This window comes from Panthera leo, chromosome C2 (assembly GCF_018350215.1).
Source record: "Panthera leo isolate Ple1 chromosome C2, P.leo_Ple1_pat1.1, whole genome shotgun sequence".
In the NCBI taxonomy this organism is placed as follows: Eukaryota; Metazoa; Chordata; class Mammalia; order Carnivora; family Felidae; genus Panthera; species Panthera leo.
In genome coordinates this window covers 147,424,850-147,449,069 of record NC_056687.1, presented here as the reverse complement: position 1 = coordinate 147,449,069, position 24,220 = coordinate 147,424,850, and the positions used below count along the sequence as shown (strand labels likewise).

The 24,220-nt window shown below is 44.5% G+C and overlaps 1 protein-coding gene across 1 annotated transcript in view; it reads right to left on the bottom strand.

Annotated features, from left to right (window-relative positions):
- The window catches only part of GPD1L (glycerol-3-phosphate dehydrogenase 1 like), a 56,566-nt gene that overhangs the window by 15,121 nt on the left and 17,225 nt on the right, over positions 1-24,220 (bottom strand). The window contains exons 3-5 of the mRNA XM_042955094.1: positions 20,037-20,177; positions 18,376-18,514; positions 5,293-5,405 (exon numbers count right to left, since the gene is read on the bottom strand). Of these exons, the coding sequence (XP_042811028.1) occupies positions 5,293-5,405; positions 18,376-18,514; positions 20,037-20,177 (393 nt within the window). The remainder of the gene's footprint in view (positions 1-5,292; positions 5,406-18,375; positions 18,515-20,036; positions 20,178-24,220) is intronic.

Genomic DNA, 24,220 nt, shown 5'->3' with positions numbered 1-24,220 from the left:
CTCAGCTGTGAAAGTTATCATTATCCACTGTGCATTTAAATCTGCTTTAAACTATTCTGGAGCTAAAAATACCATGATTTTCAGAAGACAGGCGCGCGCGTAAGCCCTTCCCCATTTCCTGGGTTGTGGCAACGCTCGGAGGCAATCATTCGCCCTGAAGTGCCATCATTGCAATTCGGAGCCAGGGCGGGTTGGATGGGACTCGATTCCTTCCACTCCGAGCCTCCCACACAAAGAACATAAAAGTGGAGAAGCCGGCCGAGGCCGCCCGCAGGCTATGCAAACACGCTCCCCACCTAGGACGCAGGGCTCCGGTGAAACGCAGGCAGCGGTCACTGTTTCCCGTACCCCCAACACTCCACCCGATTCTGCCTGAGGCCAGGTACCGGAGCTTTGGGCCTAAGGGAGAGCTCTGACTGCACAGTGTGGGCCTACCCCTAGCAAGACTGGCAGGTTAGGCTCTGCGTAGGGCGGCCTGGCTGAGGTGTCAACCCCGCACGCACGTAGCCCGCCAGGCTGGGCACCCCGATGAGACGCGGCCTTAGAAATTTCTGCAGTGATGTAAATGCCTTACGTCTGCTCGCCCCACCAGGTAGCCACGAGCCACTGGGACTCACCAAAGACTCGTGTGGGGCCGCAGTCTTTGAAACTGAACCGTTAATTTTTTTTTTTTTTAAGTTTTAACGAATTCGAATGTAAATGCAAATGGCCACACGTGGCTAGCGGGACCCAGCAGTGGCCCAGCAGTGGCCCAGCAGTGGCCCCGGCACTAGGCACGAGGTCGTGCAGCACAGCATGGCTTATCACAGCCAAAGCCCTGGAAGAAACCTGCACGCCCAGCAGTAGGGGTGTGTCAGGTGGCTGTGGCACGGGTTATGGGTTTATCTCCCCACCTACTCTCCTCCTCCAGAGTCACAGCGTCCCTGACTTTGATGCAAATACGTGGCTAACCAGGGGACCCGACGTCCCTTGCAGCTAGGTGTAGTCACACGATGAGGTACTGCTCATTCACATGAAACCATCTGCCTCCTGCAGATGTGATGGCTAGAGCTCTGGTCACCTTGTTTGTTGTTTTTTTTTTAATGTTTATTTATTTTGAGAGACAGAGAGAGAACGCAAGCCGAGGAGGGGCAGAGAGAGAGAGAGAGGGAGAGAACCCCAAGCAGGCTCCACACTGTCAGCACAGAGAGCACAGAGCCTGACACGGGGCTGGATCCCACAAACCACTAGATGATGACCTGGGCCGAAACCAAGAGTTGGACGCTTAACCGACAGAGCCACCCAGGCACCCCTCTGGTTACCATTTTAAAACATGAAGACAAGCTGGGGCGCCTGGGTGGCTCAGTGGGTTGAGCGTCCGACTTCGGCTCAGGTCATGATCTTGCGGTTCGTGGGTTCGAGCCCCACGTCGGGCTCTGTGCTGACAGCTCGGAGCCTGGAGCCTGCTTCGGATTCTGTCTCCCCCTTCCTGTCCATCCCACCCCTGCTTGTGCTCTGTCTCTGTCTTTCAAAAATGAATAAACATTAAAAAAAAATTTAAACAAAACAAAACACGAAGACAAGGGCCAATCCTTGTGAGCTGTTAGGAGCCTGGCTCCCTGAGGATTGTGTGGAAAGGAGCTTTCGTTCGGATTGAGGATGTTTACATAAGAAAGAAATTCACTTCTATGGCGTTCAGCCGCTATTATTTTGGTTCTCTGCTAATGAAACCCAATCCTGATAAAGCATCTCTGACGCCACACACAGAAGAGTAGATAACTGTACAACTCCATTATAAAAGTTCTAGGAAACGTAAACAGTAGTGAACAAAAGCAGAACAGCCTGGCTGGGGTGGGGACTGAAAAGGGACACAGAGAATCCCTTGGGGATGATGGAACTGTTCCCTATCGTGATTTTCAGGATTATGCACACACCTGTTAAAACCCACTGTCTTAGGAACTTAAATGGATGCAGTTTAATGTACATGAATTATGCTTAAATAAAGCTGATATTTAAAAAAGAATATCGCCTTACTGGAGATTAATATAGGTCAGAGGTAAAGGACATTCTGAAGGCAGTAAAATGCACTGCTCTAATATGATTTTGCAGAAAACCGTTACATTTTCTTTTTGGTTTTATCCTTGTAGTGAGTTGTTTTCAATTTTTATTTTTGTAGCTCAAATGTCATGTTTTTGAGCACAAAAAGGACAGTGTACATTTCTTTGATTGCTAGTATAGAGATTACTGAAGATTGTTAATTTAATGTGAAAGAGGCAAACATGTGATACTATTTGAACAGTAAGACCCAGTTTTTGTTTTTAAAAGCAGCCCTACGCCTATGTATGCTCACTAAAAAGACTGGAAGGGTATACAAAGCATCAACAGTGCGTATCTCAGGATGCAGGGGCTATCGGTGATTTTTGCTTTCTTTACATCCATCTGTTGTGTGAAACAGTGAACGTGCCTACTTTTATAATCAGGAAAAAACAACAGACTATTAATTGATGTGGGGGAAAAAAAGGCAAGGGAAAAAATTAAATTTCCTGACAACCTACAGGCCACTGACAGGCCTTTGAGACAGGAAGAGTGACCTTCCTCTAGGGACTCAGCTGCCTGGATGTTGATACTTTGCTAAGGGCAAAAGGCAAATCTTAGCTTCACAACATCCCGACCTCCAGGATCCTACGTCTCCTTTAACATATAAAAATGCCTTTGGAAACTTCCTTTATCTCTACCCCCAAATATATGTTAGCAATCATCCTCCAAGCATATGGCCCCTGATACACATCTAAAGGGTCTCACGACTAAAGTTTTAGTAGGCAGGAGTAAATGACATTTTCCTAACAACAGCTGGCCCCCTCAAGGTCCTGGAAACCTTGCTTCCAAAATTCCTTAGAGACTTTTCCTATCCCTAACCCCCTCCCCACTTGAAACTAGACAGTCAGTCACCCCTCACAGCCCCAGTGCAGCTCTTTCTGCCCAGGGGTTCTGTTCCCGTGCTTTAATGAAACCACCTTTTTGCACCGAAGATGTCTCAAGAATTCTCTCTTGACCGTTTGCTCTGAACCCCAACATTTCCACATCATCAATTATGTAATAAAAGAAACGTCTGTCCATCTGTCCTTGCTTTGGCAGCCTCTGACAAGGGAGGGATTCATTCTATTCAACTGGACACAAACCAGAAACGTCAGGCTGTATGTCGTAACCAAAGAACACCAGACTAAGATGCTTGGAACCCGCTTCCACACTCCGACTGTGCCAATATTCGCTACGTTTGAGTGATTTACTCTCTCTGGATCGCCATCTCCTTATCTGTGTGACCAAATGGTTAGCCTCAATTACCGCCAAAGTGCCTGTTTCTCGGTTTCCAAAAATCCCAGCTCTGATGCAAGCCGACGGGAATGATGGTAACTGATCCTGTTTCAAAGGATAGCCAGAGGAAGCATGATGAATGGTCCTCAACCCCATCTGTCTCTGCCCCCCACGAACCACTCTCTGTCCTGGTAGCAGGCACAGATCCGCTTACCGGCTTCCTGCCAACAAAAATGAAAAGCCAGTCTAAGCTCAGACACAAGACCAGCATGAGGTCCCATTAGCAGAAGCTTTTCCAGAGCCCTCAATCTAGAATCTTTCTGTTTCCACCCCCCAAACACCCTTTGTCCCGGGCAGGATCTCACAGCTTCTCCATTCACCACCAGAAACATCCAGTCGCTTAAAAACAATTTTGGAGCAACACAGGCTGGGGCTGAGCAATTAGGCGTTCACGAGGCCCCTGTTGTCAACTGGTCATTAGTTTAATGAAGGACTATTAAAAACACATAAAAATCTCAACCAACAAAAATAAACCAAGCAGCCAAGGCCAGTGTCTTCACTGTGTAACAGGGCCCGCCAGTCGCGGGAAGGATGCCCCACGCAGACATCCAGAAGTAGGGGCCTGTGCTGCCTGGGAGCCCCAGTCTTTAGCTGGCTTTCGTTCCTAAAATCCTCACGGTGTAAGGACCTGTGACCACACACACACACACACACACACACACACACACACACAGGATATTAATTCTAGAAAGTGGTGTTAAATTCTGATGAGACAAAAAGGAGGTACGTTCGATCTAGAGAGAGGGCGGGAAGGCAGTCTTTGGTTTCGTGTCTCTTCAGTGTTCTTTCAGTCTTAGCCATTTTTACCTGCCAAAGGGAGGCGGATGAATGCCAGACTGCGTGACTTCCTTCCCGAGGTGCTCAAATTCCTGAAAAGCGGCTTTTGTTACAAAAGAAATGGCTCAAAAGGGACTGGGGGGGGGGGGGGTATTCATTCACATTGAGGTTTTTTGGTTTTTTTGTTTTTTTTTTTTTTGAGAAGGCAGCTCTAGCAGCTGATTCCAGGGGGAGAAGGATCAGAAAGGCCAGCCAGCTCCACACTGGCTGTTTCCCAGAGTCAGGCGAGAGAGGGACCCACGACCGAGACTTTTATAGGCAGAGCGGAACAAGTCAGGAGCCCCTGTGGAAACCCTTCCCTTTACCCTCCCAGGCCACTGGCCAGTAGAAGCTGCTTATGTAATTGGACCATTTCCCTTTCTGGACAAAGATAGAACCCTGCGTGTGGCGCCTGGGTGGCCCAGTCGGTTACACATCCGACTCTGGCTCAGGGCATGATCTCACGGTTCGTGGGTTCGTGGGTTCGTGGGTTCGAGCCCCGCGTCGGGCTCTGTGCTGACAGCTCAGAGCCTGGAGCCTGCTTGGGATTCTGTGTCTCCCTCTCTCTCTACTCCTTCCCCCGCTCATGCTCTGTGTCTCTTTCTCTCTTAAAAATAAATAAACATTAAAAAAAAAATCTTTTTAAACCATTCTTGGAAAAACCTTTGTCAGCAGCAGACTATTTTTCCATTAAAAACAACAACCAACCAAACTATCAAAGCAACCGAGTAGCATAATCCAGAGGCAAGAAGTCCCTTTCCGGCTCAAGACAACATAGGAGAGAAATATATGAATTAATGGAATGCTTTGGTCTCTGGTAAAATTCTACAATCAAGAGACTTTCCACCCTTTTTAAATATTAATGCTGCCAGTTTCCCAAAGAATAAAACACCACACTTTCCCCAGATTTCCAAGTAAAAGCAAACCCCAGTGGGAGAGGAACTTCCCACCACCCAGGAAAGGCTGGGGCAAGGCCGGAAGTGATACACAAGGCTCTCAATTCACTATTCTTCGCTGAAGCGCAGGCATGAACACAGAGCTCACTCTTCAGGCTCAGATTCAACACCGCTAACAGTGGCCGGCCGCAATTAGCTCCTCGAGCAGAAATAACAAGGCTGACTTTACCTTCAGAGCACCGCAAAGTTCGACGGTGTCTGCATCATCAACCACAGTAATTCGAAAATTCGGAGTCTGCAGAAGTTCTTTGAAGAGAAGGCCATTCTCCATTATCTTGCTGCCTATGGAAAGGTTACCAAAAAAAGGCAATTGAGAGGAATGCGGAATCTTAGCTTCCCCATCTAACCCGGTTTAAAATGTTTTTCTTACTACGATATGTATATGTATCACAGAAAATGTAGCAAATTCAGAAGAATAGAACTTGAAAATAAAAATATTCCATAATTCTACCCCAGATGATCATTAACAATTTGGCACACATCTTTAAGTTCCTGAAATATGAATAGACATAGTTCTTCTCCGAATTGGCAACATAATATATATGTGGTTTCATAATCTGCTCTCTCCATTTTATGGCATGAATAACTTTCACTGACATAGTTTCTACATCATCTTAAATAGCAGCTTTCTCTTTTCCTGGGGAAGTGTATTCTATTTTATCTAAGTATCTTTCAATGTTTAATACCTAGCGACTTTCTGCTACCACAAACACCTATGGGCCAACGTCTACGTTTACATCTGTAACAGATTTGTGTTCAAACCACCCACCCCGTCCTTTCCACGGGGAAGAGTGCATTCCTTTCCACTAATGTTAGGCTTGACCACACGAAGTGCCTGGACTCAAAGCAAGTGGGACATATTTCCGCACCTCTTAACTTTGGGCTTGGTCATGTGATTTGCTGTGGTCAACGGACACTAGCCGACGTGACGCAGGAGGTCTTGCAGTCGGCTTGTGCAGAAGTGGGGCTGGTTTCCTTGTACCGCTGCCTTCACCGTGAGAACATTCCCCGGCTAGCCCCTTGGGCCGAGCAGGAAGATGACAGACACAAGGAGCGGAGAAACACCCAGCTGAGAGCAGCCGACCCCCAGGGGACCACGGGTGTCAGCTATGCTCTAGGCCACCGAGATTCTGCGATCTTACTTAGCATCAGGATGGCGAGAGAGAACCCATACAGACGCCAACAACTGTGTTCATGGACTAAATAGTGGAAGATACAAATGCATTCAGAAGAGTACTTGCTTTTGCTACCGCCATGTCCGTGCCTGGAATGGGAGGGACGCTTTCTCATGTTCTGTTTAGGAACTCAGGATTAATACTCAAACAAAACTTTGCACGTAAAGCCTGGTGTGAAATCTGCTCTGATGGGTGAGGGTGCGGCGTGGGGCTCAGCTCTGGGAAGGCTCTGGAAATCAGATCATAAAACTTCCCAGCCAAGTCCTGGCTCTCAAGTCACATAGAGACGGCGGAAAGCTCACTGAGCACTATCCGATTTGGGCTCCGCCCGCCTCTAGGTCCACAAGCTCGGTCCCACGCGGGTCTCTGCACATTACCATCACCTGGGGACCTTTAACTGCACCGAAGCCCCGGCCACATCCCAGGCCAATTAAATCAGTCTCCAGGGCAGCAGGCATCAGTAACTTGTGAAGGGCCCCAGGTGACTCCTGCAGACAAGTTTGCAAACTCCTGATTTAACCTCCTGCAGGCTCAATTCCCTCATGAGTGAACCGTAGGGCACTCTCAGGACTGCTGTGGGGTTAAATAAGAAGCGGGTGTGAAAACAGCCTATTAGAGCACACAGAGGTTCTATATAATGACGATGGGGATAGCTGACACATGCTTATGGCTGATTCTCCCCGTTTACAGACAGGGGGCCCAGAGAGGTTTACCAACTTGCCCAGGATCACACAGCTCAGAGGAGACAGAGCCCAATTCTACCCCAGGTGCTCTGAGTCTCTATGCTATGCTTCCTGAGTGTGGCGGGGGGGGGGGGGGGGGGGGGGGGGGGGGGGGGGTGGATAGAGCAGAAAAAAAAACAAAAAAAAAAATCACAGAGCTGTATTTTTCCAATGCAGAAAAGAAGTGATTGTCAGCAATTACGAGTACATCCATAATTAATATGTGAAAAGAATCCAGGGGGGAGTGGAAGGTGAGGGACGCCTACATGGGGTTCATGACCACGTTCTGCCTCCTTCTGTTTGTTTTGTTTAAATAAATTTCCCACAATGAAATGTTTAAAATGTCTACACCCAATACTCAGAAACACATTTTCTATTCCACAAGCATTGCTATTATCTATGATTTAGCTGAGTTCTCCAAATATTAGAACTGTGTCAGTTTGAGCAAACGGTCGTCTTCCTTTTTCAAACAGTCTAGCAGACCACGCGGGTGATTCTGTGCCATCCTGTTTCATCACCTGGGTTGGGTAAACTCGACCCCCCCCCCCCCCGCCTCCACATCATGACATCATCACGGTCTTTCTCCTGTGTCCCTCACCGTGGGCCACGGCTCAGAGCCTCCAGCATGAAGGACGATCGTTAAGCATCACAGACGAGCCCTTCGCTCAAGTCACTACAATCCAGCTGTCTGCGGCTGGAAGCGAGGTGCTGTTGTGAGCAATGTGACAGACAAGACAGGCAGGGAGGAAGGTGCTCTCCACGTGCCACTGGTACAGGTGGGGTCTGTCGGTTCCTCTGTGGCTGCAAATTACATACAGTGTCCCTTAGAGAAGTGGGCTTGGTTTACAGCAATCCCACCTTTTGTCAGATGTAACTTCGAGAAAATTATTATTTTAAGTCCCAGACAGGAAAGCACTGTGTTATTACCAGTCCTAAGTAGTGGTAAGGCAAGCAGGGACCCAGACCAGAACGGGTAATCCCAACAGCCATGGAGAAGGGCTGCCCCAAACTCAGTATGAACCAAAAGACAGGGATATCTCCCTTCTGTTTCATGCCAAGCTTTAGAGATAATCAGCCTGTTTATAAAGTCTCCTTCAAAACCCTCTTGCGGTTTGTGATTCCATATTTGTTTGTGTATTTGGAAGCTCCAGAAGGAGCTTATGAATCCTTGACACTTAGCAGATGCTGGATACATAATAGGTTTCGAAAAATATTCGTGAGGTGACGGTAAGTCTCTAAGAGTTTTGTGAAGCCAGTCCCAAGAATGAAGGGAACTCTCACCGCAAGGGGGCACCACAGTTCAGCGTGCTGGTTAGTATTTTTACAAGATCCTGAAAACAAGGCTGTTTTTTCCATCTTCCTCCACAGAAGATTCAAGGGGGCTAAAACTCCTGAATCTACCATAGCTAAGAATGAGTTGGTTGCTAATATTATCAAGAAAGGAGATCTGGATTAACCTCCGTGGCAACCATCCAATGCAGGAAGTTAATGTTGATACAATTATCTAACATGCAACTCCTCTATTCGAATCTCGCCAATTACTGCAAGGTTGGCAGCCATGACATCTTTCCCCCCTCCCCCAACCCAGGATCCCACTGCATTTGGTAGTCACATATCTTGAGTCACCGTTACTCCAGGACCACTCCTTAGCCTTTCATTCTTTCATGACACTGGCATTTTTGAAGAATGCAAACGAACCGTTTTGTAACACATCCTTTACTTTGGGCTTGTCTGGTTATTTCCTCGTGGTTAATTCAGGTTATATAAGATAATTTAGGCATTATCACCTTTATGTTCTCTGTTCCTTTCAGTGTTTTAATTTAATTTAATTCAAGTCACTCTTGCCAACCATTATCCAATCCAGAGAGAAGGCAGAGGGCACACTGGATAAATAGAATACAGAGGGAAAGAGACACAACCTTGTGTGCATTTGTCTGATTTTACAAACCAAAAGAGCCTAATGTACCCAACTAGAAGCTTTGTTACAATGACTAGGGCTTAGAGGTATGTAAAAATTCTAGCTAAAATCTATAGGTAGACACAGGTTTCAATCAAGGACTGGAGAGGACATCTCAGCCTTACAGAAGAATGATGGCGACTAGCCATTTGCAACCAACTTAATGTGGGGGACAAAGGCAAAAGAAAAAAATGAACTTTTCCTTACAACTTGCAGCCCATTGACAAGTCCTTGAGAGGGGCTGAGTGACCTTCCTCTAGGGACTCAGCTGCCTTGATGTCGATACTTCGCTAAGGGCAAAAGGCCATCTTAGCTTAACAGTATCCTGACTTCCAGGATCCTGTAAGTCTACTTTAACATATAAAAATTCCTTTGGGAGGCCCCTGGGTGGCTCAATTGGTTGAGTGTCTGACTCTTGGTTTTGGCTCACGTCATGGTCTCGCGGTTTGTGGGTTCCAGCCCCACATCGGGCTCCGTGTGGGCAGTGCAGAGCCTGCTTGGGATTCTCTGTCTCCCTCTCTCTGCTGCTCCCCTGCTCAAGCTCTCTCTCTCTCTCTCAAAATAAATAAACACAAAAAGAAAATTCCTTTGGAAACTTCCTTTATCTCTATCCCCCCAAGATATATGTTACTAATCATCCTTCAAGCATATGGCCCAGTGCTACACATCTAAAGGGTCTCATGACTAACATTTTATTAGACAGCAGTACTAAATGATCTTTTCCATTTTTAAAAATGTTTTAAATGTTTATTTACTTTAAGAAAACCACCTATTTGCACCAAAGATGTCTCAAGAATTCTTACTTGACTGTTTGCTCCTGAACCCCAACATTTCCACGTCAAACTGATCGCCAAAACTGATTGCCGATTTATTATTGGCAAACAGGACTGAGTTGGAACAAACAACTGTTTTTAAATAAAAGGAATGACATAATTTCACAGGCTACACCAAAATCACAGATGGATAAAAGAATTAATACTGAAAGAATAAAACCTACATATTGACTTTTTTTTTTTTTTTTTTTTTTTTTTCCTGGAAGGATCCTTAGAAACTGCTAACAGGGATTCCCTTTGGGAAGAAGGAGGAAAATCACAATCTTTTTTTGTTTTTTTAATTGATGCTATTGCTACCACATTTTCAGTCTGGCAAATGCATGTGGAAATTTCACGTTTTTCCTTTTTCATATGAACAATTCCTGTGACAAGACAGATTACCTTATTCCCTAATTTCTTACTGTTCAGTGTTGGCACAGAAAATAGGTCATATAAGTTTAATGCTTCTTGTGATAAATGTGAGGGGTTGGCCATTTGGTGATTAAGGCTGCAGGATGTTTGCACGACAGACCTATCCTTGGCTACTTCATACTGTGTCAGACTGTATTTGATTAAAAGCGATCGATCTCGCGATTTTATATAAATGGCTCCAATCTGTTAAACTATTTGCTAAATAAATTAGATCAACCAGCAAAGTTCACAGTATCTTCCAGTAGGGCAGTGTTAGGTGGACAGCAGATTCGAGACTATTCCCTTCTGCCCAGGTGATCTTGTGTAAGTAACTCACTCTTCATCTACCAAGCAGGGAATGGACTGAAGGACTCCAGAAGCTCCTTCCTGTGCTGCTAGCCTGTAACTGCCAGAGGCCCTGTGGATCTGTCTGTGAAGAGAACTAGCCCCCTTCCGTGCAGAGGAGCTCCAGAGGTGGGCCCAGAGATTAGATGAACCCTTGTATCTTCCTTCCCAGGAATGATCCTGAGTTACTGGCGAGTTAGGAACCCACTATAAAGGACACTGTTACATGTATCTAAAGAGAACGAGCTTGGAGTCAGACAGTCCCGATCCAAATCTTGGCTCAACCGATGACTAACTGTATAATCTTGGGTAAGTCGCTGTAACTCCTTAAGATTTGCTGAATGTTCTTATTGTTTTTAACTCTCTTTAAAGTTTTATTTTAAGTCCAGATAGTTAACACACCGTGTTATATTAGTTTCAGGTGTACGATATAGTGATTCAGCACTTCTATACATCACCCAGTGCTCATCACAAATGCACTCCCTAATCCCCATCACCTATATAACCCATCCTCCCACCCCTCTGGTAACCATCATCAGGTCTCTATAATTAAGAGTCTGTTTCTTGATCTGTCTCTCTTTCTCATTTTTTCCCCTTTGCTTGTTTTCTCTTAAATTCCACATATGAGTGAAATCATATGGCATTTATCTTTCTCTGACATATTTTGCTTAGCATTATACTCTCTATATATTGTTGCAAATGGCAAGATTTCATTCTTTTTCGTGGCTGAGTAATACTGCATGCCATTATAGATATAGATATATAGATATCTCACATCTTTGCCCACTCATCAACCAATGGACACTTGGGCTGCTTCCATATCTTGCCTACTGTAAATAATACTGCAATAAACATATGTTCTTGTATTTTTTTTTGGGGTAAATGCTTAGTAGTGAGATTGCTGGGTCATAGGGTAGTTCTATTTTTGACTTTTTGAGGAAACTTTATACTGTTTTCCACAGTGGCTGCACCAGTTTGCATTCCCACCAATGGTGCAAGAGGGTTCCCTCCTCCACATCCTCACCAACACCTGTTGTTTCTTGTGTTGTTGATTTTAGCCATTCTAAATGTGGCTAAGGTGTGAGGTGTGGCTCACTATAGTTTTGATTTGCATTTCCCCGATGATTAGTCACGTTGAGTGTCTTTTCATGTCTGTTGGCCATCTGGATGTCTTCTTTGGAGAAATGTCTGTTCAGGTCTTCTGCCCATTTTTTAATTGGATTATTTGTGTTGGAGGGGTTGAGATGTAGAAGTTCTTTACATATTTTGGATACTAACCCTTTACCAGATATGTCATTTGCAAATATCTTCTCCCATTCAGTCGGGTGCCTTTTAGTTTTGTTGATTATTTCCTTCATTGTGCAGAAGCTTTTAATTTCGATGTAGTCCCAGTAGTTTATTTTCCCTTTTGTTTTCCTTGCCTCAGACAACATATTTAGAAAGAAGTTGCTATGGCTGATGTCAAAGAAATTACTGCCTGTGCTCTCTTCTAGGAATTCTATGGTTTTAGGTCTCACATTTAGGGCTGTAATCCATTTTGAATTTATTTTTGCACCTGGTGTAAGAAAGTGGTCTAGTTTCATTCTTTTGCAGATAACTGTCCAGTTTTCCCACCACCAGTTGTTAAAGAGACTGTCGTTTTCCCCTTGTATATTCTTTCCTCCTTTGTCAAAGATTGACCATACAATTGTGAACTTATCTCTGGGATTTCTATTCTGTTCCACTGATCTATGTGTCCATTTTTGTGCCAGTACCATAGAGTTTTGGTTACTACTGCTTTGTAATAAAACTTGAAGTCTGGAAATGTGATGCCTCCAACTTTGCTTTCCTTTTCCAAGACTGCTTTGGTTGTTCAGGGTCTTTTGTGGCACTATACAAATTTTAGGGTACTTTGTTCTAGTTCTGTGAAAAATGTTGTTGGTATTTTGACAGGGATGTCATTAAATGTGTAGATTGCTCTAGGTAGGATAGACATTTTAACAATACTGTTCTTCTAATTCATGAGCATGGAATGTCTTTCTATTCGTGTCATCTTCAGTCTCTTTCATCAATGGTTTATAGTTTCCAGAGTACAGATCTTTTACCTCTTTGGTTAGGTTTACTCCTAGGTATCTTATTTCTGATGCAATGAGATTCAATGGGCTTGCTCTCTTAATTTCTCTTTCTACTACTTTATTATTGGTGTACAGAAACGCAACAGATTTCTGTACATTGATTTTGTACCCTGTGACTTTAGTGAGTTCATGTGAGCTCATGGTGGAGGTTTTTGGTGGAGTATCATGTCATCTGCAAATAGTCCAAGTTTTACTTCTTCCTTACAGATCTGGATTCCTTTTCTTTTTGTTGTCTGACTGCTGTGGCCAGGACTGGCAGTACTATGTTGAATAAAAGTTGGGAGAGTAGACATCCTTATCCTCGTCTTCTTCCTGACCTTAGGGGAGAAGCTCTGTTTTTCCCTATTAAGGATGATGTTAGCTGCGAGTTTTTCACATATGGCCTTTATTATGTTGACGTATGTTCCCTCTAAATTTACTTTCTTGAGGTTTCTATCATGAATGGATGTTGTACTTTGTCAAGTGCTTTTCTGTACCTGTTGAAATGACCATGTGGTCTTATCCTTTCTCTTACTTATGTGAAGTATCACATTGGCTGATTTGCAAATATTGAACCACCCTTGCAACCCAGGAATAAATCCCACATGATCATGGTGAACAATCTGTTTAATGTATTGTTGAATTTGGTTTGCTAGTATTTTCTTAAGAATTTTTACATCTATGTTCATCAGGGATACTGGTCTGTAGTTCTCTCTTTTTTCAATTTTTTAAAATCGTTATTTATTTTTGAGAGAGTGAGTGCAAGCAGGGGAGTAACAGAGAGAGAGAGACACACACACACACACACACACACACACACACAGAATCAAAAGCAGGCTCCAGACTCCGAGTGGTCGGCACAAAGCCTGACACAGGGCTCGAACTCATGAACTGCGAGATCATGACCTGAGCTGAAGTCAGATGCTTAACCGACTGAGACATCCAGGGACCCCTGTAATTCTTTTTTAGTGGTGTCTTTATCTGGTTTTGGTATCATGGTAATGCTTGCCTCATAGAATAAATCTGGAAGTTTTCCTTCCATTTCTTTTTTTTTTTTTTGAGTAGTTTAAGAAGAACAGATATCAACTCTTCTTTAAATATTTGGTAGAATTCGCCTGAAGCCAACTGGCTCTGGACTTTTGTTTGTTGGGAGGTGGGTTTTGTTTTTAAATGTTTATTTACTAATTTAGAGAGAGAGAGAGAGAGAGGGCACACACGGGGGTAGGGACAGAGAGAGAGGGAAGGAATCCCAAGTAGGGTCCATGCTGTCAGTGTGGAGCCCAACGCAGGGCCTTATCTTGTGATTGTGAGATCATGATCTGGGCAGAAATCAAGAGTCGGAGGCTTAATTGACTAAGCCACCCAAGGTGCCCCACGGGAGTTTTTTGATTACTGATTCAATTTCTTGTCTGGTTATTGGTCTGTTCAAGTTTTCTACTTATTTCTGTTTCAGTTTTGATAGTTTATAAGCATCTAGGAATTGACCCATTTCTTCCAGTTTGTCCAATTTGTCGGCACTTAGTTTTTCATACTATTCTCTTCTAATTGCTTATATTTCTGTGGTGTTGACTATTATTTCTCCCCTCTCATTTGTGATTTTGTTTGTGTTCTTTCTCTTTTTGTCTTGATAAATCTGGCTAGAGGTTTATAAATTTTATTGATTTTTTCAAAGAACCAGCTCCTGGTTTCATTGATCTGTTCTACCGATTTTTTTTTTAGTTTCTATATAATTTATTTCTGCTCTAATCTTTATTATCTCCTTCCTTCTGCTGGTTTTAGGTTTTGTTTATTGTTCTTCTAGCTCTTTTAGGTGTAAGTTTAGGTTGTTTGAGATTTTTCTTGCTTCCTGAGGTAGACCTGTATTGCTATAAACTTCCTTCTTAGAACTGCTTTTGCTGCATTGCAGAGGTTTTGGACCTTTGTGTTTTCATTTTCATTTGTTTTCACATACTTTTTCATTTCCTGATTTCCTGGTTAACCCATTCCTTGTTTAGTAGTATGTTATTTAACCTCCATGTATCTGTGGTCTTTCCAGATTTTTTTCTTCTGGTTGACTTCTAGTTTCATAGTGTTGTGGGCAGAAAAGGTACATGGTACGATATCAACCTTCTTGTATTTGCTGAGGCCCGTTTTGTGGGCTAATATGTGATCTATTCTGGAGAATGTCCTATGTGCACTTGAAAAGAATGTGTATTTTGCTCTTTTAGGATGGAATGTTCTGAATACATCTGTTAAATCAATCTGTTTCAGTGTGTCATTCAAAGCCTTGTTTCCTTGTTGATTTTCTGTTTAGATGATCTGTCCATTGATGTAAGTGGACTGATAGAGCCCCCTAGTATTACTGTATCATTATCAATTAGTTGTTTGTTATTAGCTGTTTTTTATATATGGATACTGCCACGTTGGGTACAAAAATATTTACAATTGTTGTATCTTCTTGTTAGACTGTCCCCTTTATGACACATAGTGTCCTTCTTTGTGTCCTATTACAGTGTGTGTGGTTTTTTTTTGTTTGTTTTTTAATGTTTATTTAGTTTTGAGAGACAGAGACAGACAAAGCATGAGCGGTGGAGGGGCAGAGAGAGAGGGAGACACAAAATTTGAAGCAGGCTCCAGGCTCTGAGCTGTCAGCAGAGAGCCTGATGCGGGGCTCAAACTCTGAATGGCGAGATCATGACCTGAGCCAAAGTCGGACGCTTAACCAACTGCGCCACCCAGGCGCCCCTACAGTGATTTTTTTTTAATGTTTATTTTTTGAGAGAGACAATGCAAGTGGGGGAGGGGCAGAGAGACAGGGGGACACAGGATCCAAAGCTGACTCTGCACTGACAGCAGTGAGTCTGATGCAGGGTTCGAACTCCCAAGTAGTGAGATCATGACCTGAGCTGAAGTCAGATGCTCAACTAACTGAGCCACCCAGGTACCCCTTACAGTGTTTGGTTTAAATGTTTTTTTAAATGTTTCTTTATTTTTGAGAGAGAGAGAGAGAGAGAGAGAGAGAGCGAGCGCATATGCACACATGCAAGGAGGGGCAGGGCAGAGAGAGAGAGGGAGACACAGAATCCGAAGCAGGCTCCAGGCTCTGAGCTGTCAGCACAGAGTCTGATGTGGGGCTCAAACTCACAAACTGCAAGACCATGACCTGAGCCGAAGTCTGAAGTTCAACCAACTGAGGCACCCAGGTGCTCCTACGGGTGTTTGTTCTAAAGTCTATTTTGTCCAGTATAAGATTGCTATTTCAGCTTTCTTTTGACATCCATTTGCATGATAGATGGTTCTGCATCCCCGTGCTTTTGGTCTGCAGGTGTCTTTAGATCTGCATATCGATGTAGGCAACATATATGGGTCTTGTTTTTTTATCCGTTCTGACACCCTATGTCTTTTGACTGCAGCATTTAGTCCATTTACATTCAAAGTAATTATTGATAGATATGTATTTATTGCCATTTTATTACTTGTTTTGTGGTTGTTCCTGAAGATTTTCTCTGATCCTTTCTTGTTTTTCTCCCTTTCATGTTTTGCTAATTTTGTTTAGTAATATATTTGGATTTCTTTCCCTTTATTCTTTGCATATGTATTCGTGGTTTTGATATATGGTTACCATTAGGTTTGTATATAACATCTGCATACGGCAGTCTATGTTAAGTTTATGGTCATTTAAGTTTGAACCCATTCTTCTCTCCTCTCCTCCCTGTTTTAGGTATATGTTATTATATTTCATATCCTTTTTTTGTGAGTTCTTTGTCTGATTATCCCTATTTTCCACAATGTCTATGCACTTAAAAAGAAAAAGAAAAAGAAGTAACAATGTCCTAAGTTGCAGACATCTATAAAAATCTGGTTCCAAAGGCAAGGGAATTAAAAGCAAAAATGAACTATTGGGACCTCATGAAGAGAAAAAGCTCCTGCACTGCAAAGGAAACAAATCAACAAAACTAAAAGGCAACCGACGGAATGGGAAAAGATATTTGCAAATGACATATCAGACAAAGGGCTAGTATCCAAAATCTATAAAGAACTCACCAAACTCCACACCTGAAAAACAATCTGGTGAAGAAATGGGCAGAAGACATGAATAGACCCTTCTCTAAAGAAGACATCCAGATGGCCAACAGGCACATGAGAAGATGCTCAACGTCACTCCTCATCAGGGAAATACAAATCAAAACCACACTCAGATACCACCTCACGCCGGTCAGAGTGGCTAAAATGAACAACTCAGGAAACAACAGATGCTGGTGTGGATGTGGAGAAACGGGAACCCTCTTGCACTGTTGGTGGGAATGCAAACTGGTGCAGCCACTCTGGAAAATAGTGTGGAGGTTCCTCAAAAAATTAACAATAGATCTACCCTATAACCCAGCAATAGCACTGCTAGGAATTTACCCAAGGGATACAGGAGTGCTGATGCATAGGGGCACTTGTACCCCAGTGTTTACAGCAGCACTTTCAACAATAGCCAAATGATGGAAAGAGCCTAAATGTCCATCAACTGATGAGTAGATAAAGAAATTGTGGTTTATATACACAATGGAGTACTACGTGGCAATGAGAGAAAATGAAATATGGCCTTTTGTAGCAACGTGGATGGAACTGGAGAGTGTTATGCTAAGTGAAATAAGTCATACAGAGAAAGACAGATACCATATGGTTTCACTCTTATGTGGATCCTGAGAAACTTAACAGAAGACCATGGGGGAGGGGAAGGAAAAGGAAAAAAAAAAAAAAAAAGTTAAGAGAGGGAGAGAGCCAAACGATAAGAGACTCTTAAAAACTGAGAATAAACTGAGGGTTGATGGGGGGTGGGAGGTGGTGGTGGGGGGGTGATGGGCATTGAGGAGGGCACCTGTTGGGATGAGCACTGGGTGTCGTGTGGAAACCAATTTGACAATAAATTTCATATTAAAAAAAAGAAAGAATCTGGAGCTATCTTTTCCCATGCCTGATCCCTCTCAGAGCTTCCTTTTACAAAGCCACACGGAGAAATCATTCACATTGCTGGTATGTTTGACAAGGGTTGAATTAAGTTCTGGAGTGGTAGATAAGCTTAAATTTGCGCAAGGCATCTGCAAATCCGGCCCTGTTACTTTTCTACGAGTCCTTTAATGTGGTACGTGGGCACCTGAGAATTCCAAAGCCCTTTTAAAAAGAAGTGAAAGTCTTCACAACCCCAATGTTGTAGAAGAGTAGAAAGAGCTTTCTATTTCAGGAAACAGGACGGCCAAATTCGTGCCTGGGTTCTCTACTGGTTATGTGACCATGGGGCAGGTAACTTATTCACTGAGCTTTGGACTATTCACCTGAAAACAGGGATTCTCCCCACCAATTTTTATCATTCCAATTTTTGGTATATGGGTTGTCGAACTGAGCAGTGGAATCCAATGAGGATCCAGATACTGGCATTTGTGAATTAAAAAAATCTGGGTTTTCTAATGCCAGGACAGCCCCACCATGGATGTAATCACCTGTTTGTCTGTGTAAGCAACTTTGCATTTTTGGATCATGGCAGGTCAGAACGGCCTCCTGGCTTTCCTTCATTCTGGAGGCTGGTGAAACATTTTTGTAGCCCAGAATGGCCTCCCTGTATAAAACCCCCACCCCACTGAATATTCACTTCAGGAATGTTATGGGGGCAAGGAAGAGTCCGCTACAAAAAATAACAGAAATCGAAAATGTATGTTTTAAAACACCGAATGTCTGGGCTCCCAGCCCCTCCCCGCCCTGCAGCCAACCTCACCGATGGTGGTCTCACAGAACTTCTCTGCAGCCACCTCGCTGGCAATGTTGGCTCCCATGAGCACGCTGACGTCAATGCCCATCTTCTCCCGGATGATGTCGGAGATGAGCTTCAGCCCCTCAGGACCTTCGTCTATGCCCTGTAAGGATGTCAACGAGTTAGGGGAAAACAAACGACCGAACGAAAGAGGGATGACACGGTCACTTTTGTAAGTAACAGATTCAGGCAACCAATGGCGTATGCAATGTGAAAAAAAAAACAGCGCTTACAAGAGTAACATACACACCATGTATACAGTGTTAAAAGAGTAACAATAAAACGCAAAGAAAATAAACACACGTAACCACCCAGAACATGACCTACACCACTGAAGCCTTGTGTGTCCCTTCCCAAGTTCATCCTCCTTCTCACTACTGGTCCTCACCCCTACTATCCTGAAGGCTGTATACTCTGCTCCCTTCTGTTCTTGACCATTCTGCCACATAAAGCTATCCCTAAATATGTGAGGCCATTATGTCTGCTTTTGAAAGGCTGTAAGTGCAACTGTACCTTTGGTCTGTGATGTGCTGTTTGGTGCTACATTATTAGTTTAGAGATTCATCCATGTGGTTACATGAATGCTCTGGTTTGTTCCTATTTACCACCATGGAGTATTACCACTATTCATTTATCCATTCTATTGATGACGGACGTGTGAGTTGTTCCAGTTTGCTTTCATGAACATTCATCCACGAACCACTCTAAAACACAGTCTCTCTAGAGGTTCCTAACCTTTTACCATGTGGCCCCGCATCGTTTTATGGACTCATTCTCAGAATCTGATATGCATAAAGCAAAATGCAGGAGATTACCCAGGAAGCCAATTACGTTGAAATTTAGTTATCAAAGTGTTAAAAAAACAAAACCAAATTTGTGACAAAGTAATATACATGCTATTTTATTAACGCAATTAGAAAGATGATGCGGCAGGTTTAACAATTACCGTAATTTCAAGGTAGTGATCAGCATAAATGACACCTGGAGATAGCTGAAGCCATTGTACAGTGGTAGGAAAATACCCGTGACCTCTACTGAGAGCAGGGCCACAGGCACTGCCTAATGCCACTGTGACCGAAAACCTGGCTTTGTGGCTGGCATTCAAAACCAAAAGAAATGCCCATTTTAGTCACAGGTTAAAATGAATAAAAACGTAATTTTCCTCCCCACATGAATTCTGTCTGTGGACCTCTGGGGGTGGTTTGTGGACTTCTAGTTAAAAACTCCCTCTTTGGGGAATATATCCAGGAGTGGAAACAAATGAGGATTAATTTCCCAGCAACACAAACCACCAGTGATTTCTAGAACACAGCAGAGACCCACGTCCTGGACAGGAAGGTTCATCAGGAGGAGCTCACCCTCACATCACTGCCACCGCTAAAACCCGCTGTGATCGAGAGCGCCCCCCGCCCCACCCCCAACGCTGAGCTCAGCTAGCCTCCTGGGATGTGTTATTGATTCCCTTCCAGGCATCTTTAAAACAAAAACACAAGAAAACAAAAAACTGCCATAACCTCCCTTTCAGATCCTATTTCCAACAGATGGACGTGAGAGGATGTGAAATTCCCCTGTAACCCAAGTCCGACATCCGGCCCCTTCCCTGCCTGGGGTCAGAGGCACGTTACCTTGATGAGGGTGATTCCCAGGGCTTTCTTGGGCACTCTCCCGGTGATCTCATCACAGATTCTGTGAATGAACTGGTGGGGAATGACAAACACCAGCAGGTCTGCATCCTGCACGGCCTCGCTGAGGTTTGGGACAGCAATCTGCAGCGGTGAGGAGGAAACAGTTACTCCCACACCAAAATATGCCTCGCCCAATGATTTCATCCACTGACCGTTTATCAGATGCCTACTGTGCGCAGAGTGCCGCGCAGACAGACGGGAAAGGCACGCGGGCCTGCGCTCTGCCTTCTCCTTCAGGACACCCATCTGAAGCTAGGGGGGTGCTCCCTCTGTTGCTTAGCAGGTGGGCAAGTGACTTACCTTCTTCATGCCTCAATTTCCTTACCTGTAAAAGGGAGTCATAATAATGCTGTATGGGTTGCTTCCCCCAGTTCCATTTTCTGCCTTTCTTTGCCCTGCTCTGTTCCCCAGGGGGCTGCTTTTTTTTTTTTTTTTTTAATTTCAAAGAGAGAGGGCATGAGCGGGGGAGGGGGGGGGGGAGAGAGAGAGAGAGAGAGAGAGAGAGAGAGAGAGAGAGAGAGAGAGAGAGAATCCCAAGCAGGCTCCATGCTCAGTGCAGAGCTCAACCCGGGGCTCAATCCCACAGCCCTGGGATCACGACCTGAGCCGAAATCGAGAGTCAGATGCTCAACCGACTGAGCCACCCAGGCACCCCACCCCCACCCCAGAAGGCTGCTTTCTGTGGACTGTTTTCCCTGGAGGCCCTTGCTCTCTGCCTTCCACTTGGCCTCAGCCAAAGTGGGGCACCGTCAGGAGATCTAAGGTTGGGAGGAGAGACAGGTCAGGGTATTTATCAGCCTCCCGGGGCTACTCCTGCCCTGGCTTCATTCTAGTTAAACCTCCTGGCAGGCAGTCCCTCTTCCATGTCCCTAAGCTCTGGCCAGGCTGGTTTGGTGAGACCGCTCTGCCCCCTCGCCCTTTCAGAGGTGGTTATGACTTCCTGCTGTTGCTAAACTCTGAGCGCTCCAGCAAGACCTTTTGGTTTCCTCGACCCTGACCATAGCTCTATAAATAGTCCCGCACCAGTCTCCTAGGTGAGGCACTTTGAGAGTGCTGTGGTGAATAGTAAGTGTTGGGCGCTTGGTACCCGCTCCATCCCCATCAGCTATTATGGCGATTGCTTCCCTTCAGATGAATATGAAGATGGATTTTAGAATTGGACACAGCCAGAGAAACACACATGCACGCGCCCGCACACGCACACACACACTCGAGCGGAAGTAAAGGCGACCGGCGGGGACATGGGGCCACGTGATCCCTTAGCAGAAGACTGCTCACTGCTCCCCGATGTCTGATCTCCCCTTCTTCCTCAGCACAAGAAGCCTGAGTTTGGAGCCAGGCTCATAAATGCCCAGAAAGGTTACATTCCTTAGCTTCCCTTGCAGCTAGGTGCCCCGTGTGATTAGGTTCTGACCAACGGGGTGTCAGTGGAAGCACTGTGACCTCTGGGAAATCCCTTTTGTCAGGGGGGAACGTGAAGAGATGGCTGGACGATGAGGAAGAAACCAAATGCTGCGATGGCAGAACAGGAGGATCACAAGAGTCCCTGACACCATTAACACATCACTAATACGATAAACATCTCTTAACACGAGACGGGAAAAAGCAAGTACTTACTTTCCTTAGGTCACTGCTATGATAGGTCTTCTGTCACATGTACCTGAACCGGACTGTAACTGATACTCCCATTAAGCATTGCTGGTTCCCCAAACGAAGCGACTGGAGGAAGATTCTTCTCTGAGGATGTGCTGCGGGCCACAGGAGCGTCATTCGGGATGGCTAAGCCTCCTGGGAAATCTAGTTTGGGCGTTGTGATGGAGACCGCCAGCTCCTCACCAAAATTCCTTCTTGCCTTCCTCCATAATCACAGAGCTGGAAGCTGGTCACTAGTCACCTCGCTAGAGACTACATTTCCCAGCAGCCCCTGCAGTTACACAGGCCAAAGACCAAGCTCCCTTGCATTTGGAGATTCTACCTCCTCCAAAAGAGCAATTTCTTGATCAATCCCATTAGCCTCCGAATGCCAATTCCCAGCTGCTTTGTCCTTGACTGACAGAGCACTTTATGCTCTTACATTTATTTGCCTGTGGTCCCACCCAGTGCCCTCCCAGCCTTTGTAAAAACTCCGGTCCTTCACTCCGCCTAGGGTTACCAGTCTTTCTTAGGAGGGGGTTTTTAATCTGTACGCCCTCATACAGCGCCTGGCAGCCTGAATTTTAGTTTAAATCTTTTTTCTTCTCTAGACCCATTGATCCTCCTCTTCCCCATCCATCCTCAACATACACACACACACACACACAGACACACACACACACACACATGCATACATGTGCACACACCTCCGTGTCTGCCTTTTCAGGGCATTTTCCAACATGGTGAAATGGAAAAGACACCAGAACCAAAGAGAAAATATGGAAAAGATGTACATTTGAGTCCCATATCTGCAAATGATCAGCTGTGTGACCTTGGACAAGTGATGTATCTTCACTGACCTTAATCACCCCATATACAAAGGGGTATAAAAATCACTTTTCCTGCCCAGATATTTCACAGAGACCTTTCAAATTAAGTAATATAAATGACAGCACTTCAAAATGATATGAAAGAGATTATTTATCAAAAAATCTACCTGCTTTAAAAAAAAAAAAGAAAAATCTACCTGCTCCCCACAAATTCTTACCTTATTTCTTTTTTAATTTGAGAGAGAGAGTGGGAGAGAAGGGAGGAGGGAGAAAGAGAGAGAGAGAGAGAGAGAATCTTTTTTTTTTTTTTTTAACGTTTATTTATCTTAGAGAGAGAGACAGAGATGGAGCATGAGAAGGGTAGGGGCAGAGAGAGAGGGAGGCACAGAATCCAAAGCAGGCTCCAGGCTCCCAGCTGTCAGCACAGCCCCACACAGGGCTCGAACTCACAAGCTGTGAGATCATGACCTGAGCTGATGTCGGACACTCAACTGACTGAGCCACCCAGGTGCCCCAAGAAAGAGAGAATCTTTTTTTTTTTATTAATTAATTTTTTCAATATATGAAGTTTATTGTCAAATTGGTTTCCATACAACACCCAGTGCTCATCCCAAAAGGTGCCCTCCTCAATACCCATCACCTCCCCTCCCCCCCTCCCACCCCCCATCAACCCTCAGTTTGTTCTCAGTTTTTAACAGTCTCTTATGCTTTGGCTCTCTCCCACTCTAACCTCTTTTTTTTTTTTTCCTTCCCCTCCCCCATGGGTTTCTGTTAAGTTTCTCAGGATCCACATAAGAGTGAAACCATATGGTATCTGTCTTTCTCTGTATGGCTTATTTCACTTAGCATCACACTCTCCAGTTCCATCCACGTTGCTACAAAGGGCCATATTTCGTTCTTTCTCATTGCCACGTAGTACTCCATTGTGTATATAAACCACAATTTCTTTATCCATTCATCAGGTGATGGACATTTAGGCTCAAGAAAGAGAGAATCTTAAGCAGACTCCACACTCAGCGCAGAGCCCGATGCAGGGCTTGATCCCCCAATCCTGGGATCATGACCTGACCCAAAATCAAGGGTCGGATGCTCAACCGACTGAGCCACCCAGATGCTCCAAATTCTTACCTTTTAAGGACTCCACCCATCCCTGTGTCTCTTGTTAAAAGACATGCAAGGAAGCTGCCAGCTGGTCTGGATTTCTTTCTGTCTCTTACATTTCCTTCTTGAATAAATCAAACAACTTGTAGTTGGCTGGGAATGCGATGGGTCTCTAGAGCAATGGGACTGGGGGCTCACTTAGCACGTACAGACATTCCTTCACTCTCCTCGGTGGAGTGCTGAGGGTTTAGCCCACAGAAGCAATGTGTAGTGCGAGTTATATTTGTATGGTTCACATGGTCCATTCACAGAACACTATTCCTCTTGCACAGTATCAAAAGAGCTCTCCTCTTTGAGAAGAGCACTGGGTGTTGTATGGAAACCAATTTGACAATAAATTTCATATATTAGAAAAAAAAAAAAAGAGCTCTCCTCAACTAGCCTGGTAACTGGAATACCTTCTTGCAGAATAAAACCTTTAGCTAAGACTTTGCCTATCTTTTCCTCTCAACAAAATCAAGACACTTGTAGAAATGCTGACCTAGTTCACAGGCTTTCTGT